General features: G+C 41.1%; 1 protein-coding gene across 5 annotated transcripts in view; it reads right to left on the bottom strand.

Annotated features, from left to right (window-relative positions):
* Positions 1-6,201, bottom strand: part of USP25 (ubiquitin specific peptidase 25) — a 146,474-nt gene extending 140,273 nt beyond the window's left edge. For 4 of the 5 annotated variants that reach the window (XM_023227483.3, XM_023227481.3, XM_023227482.3 and 1 more), the window contains exon 1: positions 5,721-6,201. Coding sequence is in view for 4 of the 5 variants with exons in the window: in XM_023227481.3 (XP_023083249.1) it covers positions 5,721-5,765 (45 nt within the window). In the remaining variant the exon portion in view is untranslated. The remainder of the gene's footprint in view (positions 1-5,720) is intronic. The other variant, XM_023227480.3, reaches the window with a different exon arrangement.
* Positions 6,202-7,625: the final 1,424 nt, after the last annotated feature.

The following is a 7,625-nucleotide window of genomic DNA, read 5'->3' on the forward strand; positions in this document are numbered from 1 at the left end:
ACCCTGTCTCAAAAAAAAAAAAAAAAAAAGCAGGAAATAAGATCAGCATCTGGCAAACACTATTGACAACAAAACAAGTAGAAACTAAAAAAATGGCATGTCTATATAGGTATGTATACACATACACACACACACAGATTTAGGAGAAAACTTTAGACCGATAAATATAGAAACCTAAATGATAACTATAAAACTTAAAATTTAACCCTAGAAAACACAGAAAATTTAAAAGACAATAAGCAAAATTTGGAAACTTTATCTAAAATTTGCTCTAAATGAGCAACTCAACCCTGATACAGTCACGTTTAGCAAATCTTCAAGTAACAAGTACTTCAACTGCACCATATCTAATTTTTCAAATCAAAAAGGATCATACACCATCAATTTTGAATGACTCAACATAATCCTACACTGAACAATTCCAACGGAATTCCAACAGAACAATTCCACAGGAAAACACAGAATCATTTTATGAGGTAACCTTATCTTAATAGCCCTCATAGACACACCAAACCTTGTAACCAATCTCATTAAAGAATCCAAGGAGGACTGGTTCCAGGACCCCCAAAGAAGCCAAAATCTGCGCATGTACAAGTCTCTTATATAAAATGGTATAATATTTGCCTGTAACTTACACATCTACACATCCTCCAGTATACTTTAAATCATTTCTAGATTACTTATAATACCTAACACAATGTAAATGCTACATAAATAGTTGTTATACTGTATTGTTTAGGGAGTAATGACCAAAATAAGACTGTACATGTTCTGTACAGATGCAACAACGCTTTTTTTTCCCGGAATATTTTCAATCCACAGTTGGTTGAATCTAGGGATTCAGAACCTGTGGATACAGAAGGCCAATTGTATACTAAATTCTAGGTTTAAATTTATTATATTAAATGTAGAAACACATTAAAATAGCAAAGCAACATGCCCAAATGGGGTTTTATCAGGAATTCAAGGACAGCCAAAACAATACAACATTGTGGTTAAGAGCAGGGGCTTGTGTATCACATGATTTTGAATTTATCCGACCCTTAATACATACTCGAGATGAAATGTTGCTTTAGTTCTCCAATACTGTTTCTTCAGCTTCAACAGAAAGGAGAAAAATAGTACTCACTTCATAAGGTGGTTGGGAAGATTAAAAGAAAAAAGTTTGTGAGAAGAGTCAGCACAGTGCCTTACACAGATTATATAGTAAATATTCATATATCTTATGTACAAATGGTTCTTACATTACTGACATACAAAATATCATTCACTGCAAAAGAAGACATGATTGTCCACATCTAAATCCAGTTTTGAAACATTTACAAAACGTACAAATGTATGAAAATTTCCGTATTATAAGGAAACAATATATAATAGAAACCAACATAAATTGTAGCAGCATTCTGTAAACTTAAATAAGTGGTAAAAATAATGACAAGAAAGAGATCAGAATATTAAGTATTTGTAAAGGATATGGACTGTATACATACAATATTGAAGAAAATCAACAGAATATTTATTAGAAATGATGTGAATTCATTTAAAAGTCTGGATACAATGTGAGTATACGTGTCAAAATTAGGTGTGAAAAGGAAAGAATAAGAAAAGGAATAAATAGCTGGAAACCTCTCTCTCTGCCCAAATCAAGTCTTATACTAATAATAAGATAACCAACTGATCCCTAATAAAGAATATTCCCTTTATGTAACATTTAAAGTGATTTAAGTAATGTTAACTATCAAATGCTGCATGGTATAGTTTTATAACCTCAGATAATCCTAAATTGGAAAATACACATTATTTTAACTAAGAAATTTACCCTGAATCCAGTCTGCATTGTTTTTCAAGTTTTAACTCTTAAACTTGCTTAATCTATGACAACCTTCCCACCTAACCCTCATCTTTTGAGGAATTCAGTGAAAGTTGACTGTAGATCTGTTAGATTCCTCTGCCTCCATTCTATACTATTTCTTTTTTATTCTCCCTATACAGAACACTTGCTTAGGACCACTAAACAATCGAATCTAAAGAAGTTGCTCATATCTAATCATACTAATGTTTAAAAAGAACCTTCAGAAGCACTTAATGACTTGCCCAAGGTGACAAAAAGGTGGTTTGAGATCTAGCCCACATTCTTTCACTACCACTGCCTATTCTCCTAGCATGAACACAGTTTTTCAAGCTTTCGTTGTTCTGTTTTGTTGTGGTTTGGTTTTTTGGTTTTTTGAGATGGAGTCTTGCTCCGCTGCCCAGGCTGGAGTGCAGTGGCATGATCTTGGCTCACTGCAACCTCCGCCTCCTGAGTTCAAGTGATTCTTCCGCCTCAGCCTCCTGAGTAGCTGGGATTACAGGCGTGTGCCACCACACCTGGCTAATGTTTGTATTTTTAGTAGAAACTGGGTTTCACCATGTTGGTCAGGCTGGTCTCGAACTCCTGACCTCGTGATCCCCCCACCTCACCTTCCCAAAGTGCTGGGATTATAGGTGGGAGCCACCAGGCCTGACCATTTTAAGAGACAGGGTGTCATTTTGTTGCCTAGGCTGGTTTTGAACTCCTGGCTTCAAGTGATCCTCCCACCTCAGCCTCCCCAAGTGCTGCAATTACAAGCATGAGTCACCACGCCCAGCCTCATTGTTTCTTAATAACTTTTAAATTTCAAGATTCGGTTAGGAAACTAAGTACTGTACTTACATTCCTTTTGGAAACCATTCACTTATTTCATTCATTAAACATTTGCTCAGTCCTACTATGTGTAAAGAACTGTTCTAAGCCCTACAGTGAAACAACATATTTTATTCAACTCAGAAGGATACATTTAATGTAAACAGTATCCTGTTCATTTCACTTTGGAAATTAATTTGGTCCCTGGGAGCAAACCTCCTTCCAATAATAACTGCCCTAAAGAATACTAGCTTGGTTCACCTGCTTAGATTGCGGGGCGTGGGGCGTGGGGTGCCGCCATGGAGTATCCTCATTTGGAACTTGAATCTATGTATCAAATTTCTGAGATCTAAGGCTCCTACACTTTGGTAAATATGAAGCATAAAGGCTGAAGATACATGTCCAAAACCAAAATTATCACAGGATTTAACTAATCTGCTGCCAACTGCACCTCACCTGAAATATTTAAACCTCAGAAAAGCAGCTTTCTGCAGTTTTACTACATCTCATAAGTCCCTGGGTTGGCCAAACTCCAGCAATCAAGCAAAGAACACATCAAAAGGGAAAGGCAGCCCCTTGCCTTATCATACTACATTGTGACAAAGACTGATGAACTCTAGAGGTGAAGCAAAAAACCATGAAAGTTTTGTGTAGTGTGGTGCTGCAAACAACAACAAAAAAAAACTTACATCCATCTGCAAAATAAAAGTTTAAAAACTCTTGAAAATATAAGAAACCATTCCGACTACCAAAATACAGCTATTTACTTAAAATTTAAAAACACATACATACACACAATTTTTTAAGGTGAGAAGAAAACTGGCTAAAATGTTGGCTATGCAATATACACTACACACCTCTCCTTTTAGATAACCCATAAAGTGTCTGAGTAAAAACCGACTTTCACTTTTGTTTCTTCTAAGTGTGAAGTTCACTTCCTAGTTACCAGTTTTAAGTGCGCTTCCTGGTTACTAGCTTGATGGATTTAAATCTGTCAACTTATTGAGGTAGATGGTTTATTTATATCCATATAAATATTTTTAAGTAGTTCTAATATGAGTAATAAAGCAATCGTATATTAATATGGAAAGCAAACACATTTAAGTGTTTCTTTCGTAAAACAATCTAAATATTATGGAAGTATAAAAGTTTCTCTAAAAAAAACCCCAATAACAATGAAATGATCTAAAACACACCCATACTAAAAATATCATAATGATATTTTGAATTTACTACTCCCTTTGTGTGAAGAGGGGATTAATTAAAGTAGGAAATTGGACTTGACAGCCAAGATCACTTTCGTTAACTTGATTCTTTTTTTTTTTTTTTCTTTTTTTGAGATGGAGTCTCGCTCTGTCACCCAGGCTGGAGTGCAGTGGCCGGATCTCAGCTCACTGCATGATTCTTGATTCCACAATTTTATGCATAACCTCTGAACCATGCAACAGAGCCTGCATAGTTATTTAATGCAGTTTAATCAAAATCAAATGAAAAAAAAAATTCCCAAACTTACAAAGTTCTTCCCATTGTTCAAATTTAGGAGATGTGAAAAATTCGTTATTTCTCACTTTGAAACAGACTTTAATATTCAACATTGAAGACAATTATAAACAAATGGTACCATACATATTAAACAGTGCTTAGTATTCACATGACCATGTGGTCTTTCCTAAGTTAAGTCTTTAAAAACTAAATTTGAAGGTATTCAAAATAGAATAGGGAGGATTAGGAAATAAACTCTTTTAAACTCTCATTATTAAGTCTTGAATTATTTCACCGTAAATAAAGTGCAGTGTGCAATATCCTTCTAACTTTACCAGGAATATCAACTAACATACGAGTCTCAAAAACAACTTTCCCAACGTGCCTAAAATAACAATGCACTATCCTTGCTTTCCAAACTTCTTGAGTATCTTCGACTACTTTAAAGCAGTATCATAAAATTCTAAAAATAATCTCAAAGCAAAAACTTAGCAGGCTGTATGTAGACAGCCCATTTTAGAACAGGTCTTATTGTAAAGTCAAGCACAGAATATTGCTACACCAAAACTACACCAGGGTGGGGCATTCATTACTCACCCAGATTAACCAAACACAACTCTGGTGGTTGATCACAGTAAACCCTAATTGTCCCCGTAATTCCAACACGACTAAGGCACGGTTGACCCTTTTGCCCAAAATGCTTTTCACACAAATGAAAAATTAAAAAAAGAAATTAAATTATGGCCAACTACTCTTCAGAATATGGTGCAAGCCATGATAGTGCACTTAAGATTCTGAAAGCAAAGTCTAAAACAGCAGAATGATCTCTCACTGTTCACTTTAAAGATATAAAGCTTCACAGTTTTTTTTAAAATGGTTTTCTTTAGTGAGTGACCATTTGAATGTGTGACTGATGCAAGAGTAAAGAGTGAACGAAGGAACAAGGTCAAACTTAGGGGACAAAAGATTTCTGGAACAACATGGCCAGAAAGGTTTCCTCTCTTAGGGACAGTTACTATACTGAAAAAAAAAAAAAAAAAAAAGCAAAAAGAAGAAGAAGAAAAAAGGGAAACCTTAAAAGGAAAAGAAGCCAAGCAAACCACCTACTTCTAGAGTCCACCTGGTCAACACGCCTGCCCCGCAAGGCAGGTAATTCGATTTTGGTGGAGACCGTTTTGCAAAACAGCAGGCCTGTAACACTACTGCCTTCGAAAGACAAAATGGGTTCAGAAAGGATGACAACTGGCTATTCTTTCTTATTTAAGGGGAGAGAATAAAGTTTCATTAAGAAGCCACACAGAGCACTGTGGGAATGTGAGGGTCGTTCTCAACACCTGGCACCGTCTGCTACGGGAAAACAATCGGCAGAAGGAAGTGGACTGAAGCCCGCAAACTACACTCTGCTTCCCACACGCAGCTGGGCACTGGGCGCGACGCCCCCGAGGAGACGGACAGGGGCGGGGGGTGACGCTGGAGGAAGCCGGGGACGGCGGCGGCGGCGAGGCCGGGGCGCCCGGCCGCGGCGGGGGAAGACAGCCCGTCGGAAGGAGGAGTGGGGCCCGCCGGCTCGCCTCACCTTCTGCGCCGCGCCCTGCTGCAGCACGTTCTGCTCCACGGTCATGGCCCCCGCGGCGGCGGCGGCGGCGCCCGGCTCCTCGCGCCTCCGCCGGCCCTGGCTGCCGCGCTCCGCCGAGCTCCAGGGAGCGGCGCGGACGGCCTGGGAGGACAGCGCCCCCGCCAGCCAGGCGCGAAGGCTATGGCGGCCGGCGTGCGCGGGCACCGCGGGCAGGCGGCGAAGCGCCGACTGCGAGGGCCACGGCGGCCGCCCCACGTCTCCACGCGGCCCGCCTCAGCGCCGCTCGTCCGCGGCTGCCCGGGCCATGAGCGGGCGGAGGACGCCGGGGCGCGGGAGAGCGCGAGCCAGTCAGGCGGCGTCACGCGTTCGCGCGCTCCTTCGCTGGCGGCTCGCGGGCCGCTTTAGGGAAGGGAGAGAGGGGACGGAGGGAGCGGCCGCCCGGAATGGCGCTGTCCTCCCTCCGTGAGTCCTCCTCCCTCCCCTCCCCCACGCGCCTCCACGCCCTCGCCCAGCGGCTCCTCCCCCGCAGAGCCCCGCCCGCCGGCCGCCCTAACCCTACATTGTGACCCTCCGGGCGGCGGGGCGGGGCGGGGCCGCCATGGAGCCCCGCCCCTCCCGGCGCAGGCCGGCGTTCCCGGGTGGGGCGAGGGCGAGCCCGGCTGGCCGGCCCGGGAGCCGCCCCTGCGGCAGGTTGCGCGACGCTGGTGCAGGGCTTCGCAAAGCGCGGCTGGAGGCCGGAGGGCAGCGTTCCTGCCCGAGCCCGGGGTTTGTCGGATCCGTAGCTTGCCCAAAGCCTCCAAAGCAAATATTTCCCTGCATGCCCATAACGTCCCAAAACTACCTAGGGTCCCGAACTGCGGCCCCTTTCTGTGTCACGCATTCTCTCCCCTCACCTTTCTAGGAATTTCACAAGCCTTGAACTTGCCTGAAGGGAAAAGTCAAATAAGCAAAGGGTTGCCAGAAATCTTTATGCTGGGAAGTACGTTTCTCCTTAACTAATCATTACGTAAATGAATATAGACATTTTCCATCTACTTCATTCATTCGAATATGTGTCAGTCACTGCTAGGCTCTGGAAAAATAAAGTTTATTTTCCCAAGACTTAATATAAATGAAATAGGATATATGTAGCAAACAACCTTACAAAAATATCACTGCCTAAATGATACATAATTCTAATATCCCAGTTGCCAAATTAAGCAAACAATTAACTACCATGCATGGAATACTTGACTATATATGGAATTGCAAGGAAAACCTAACATTAAGAAAGCAATTTCTAGCCACAAAAATATCTCAAGTTCCAGGAGCTAATCTGGGAACGGAGGTGAGAGTGCAGCAGTGTGAGGAGAGAAGTTATCAATACATATTGTCACAAATAGAATACACTTGAAAATCCTGGTATAATTTTTAATCCAATGACAAGGAAAGCAAGCTTGGTAAATGCTAATTGAAATAGTATGTGGTGTTATTTAATAATCACGGATTATAGTAGCTCTTAAGGCTTTGTAACAGTTATGTGCACTTTACATCCATCTTTGATCTGCAGCTCGGATGTCTTGAACCACCTGTTGTCATCTTTTCCTTGAATCTTCATATGTGTTGATTCATTTGATATTTAACAAATTGCAAATCTTATTATATTAATATCCTATATCTTTTCTAGAGGAATTGAAAAGTCATGAAAAGGTTGGAAACAGAAATTTAGGAATACTGTCACATCCCTAATCCCATGTATCAATTTTTTTATAACTCTGAAACCCAAGGAGGGTGACCTGTCAAAGAGAGCTTATTAGAACCCATTTTTCTTCATTTATAGACCAAGTTTCTTCTCTTTTTTATATGCTAACTTCATGTTTCTCCATATTAGGGTTTTTGTTTTTTGTTTGTTTGTTTGTTTGTTTG

This window comes from Piliocolobus tephrosceles, chromosome 19, assembly GCF_002776525.5.
Source record: "Piliocolobus tephrosceles isolate RC106 chromosome 19, ASM277652v3, whole genome shotgun sequence".
Lineage (NCBI taxonomy): Eukaryota > Metazoa > Chordata > Mammalia > Primates > Cercopithecidae > Piliocolobus > Piliocolobus tephrosceles.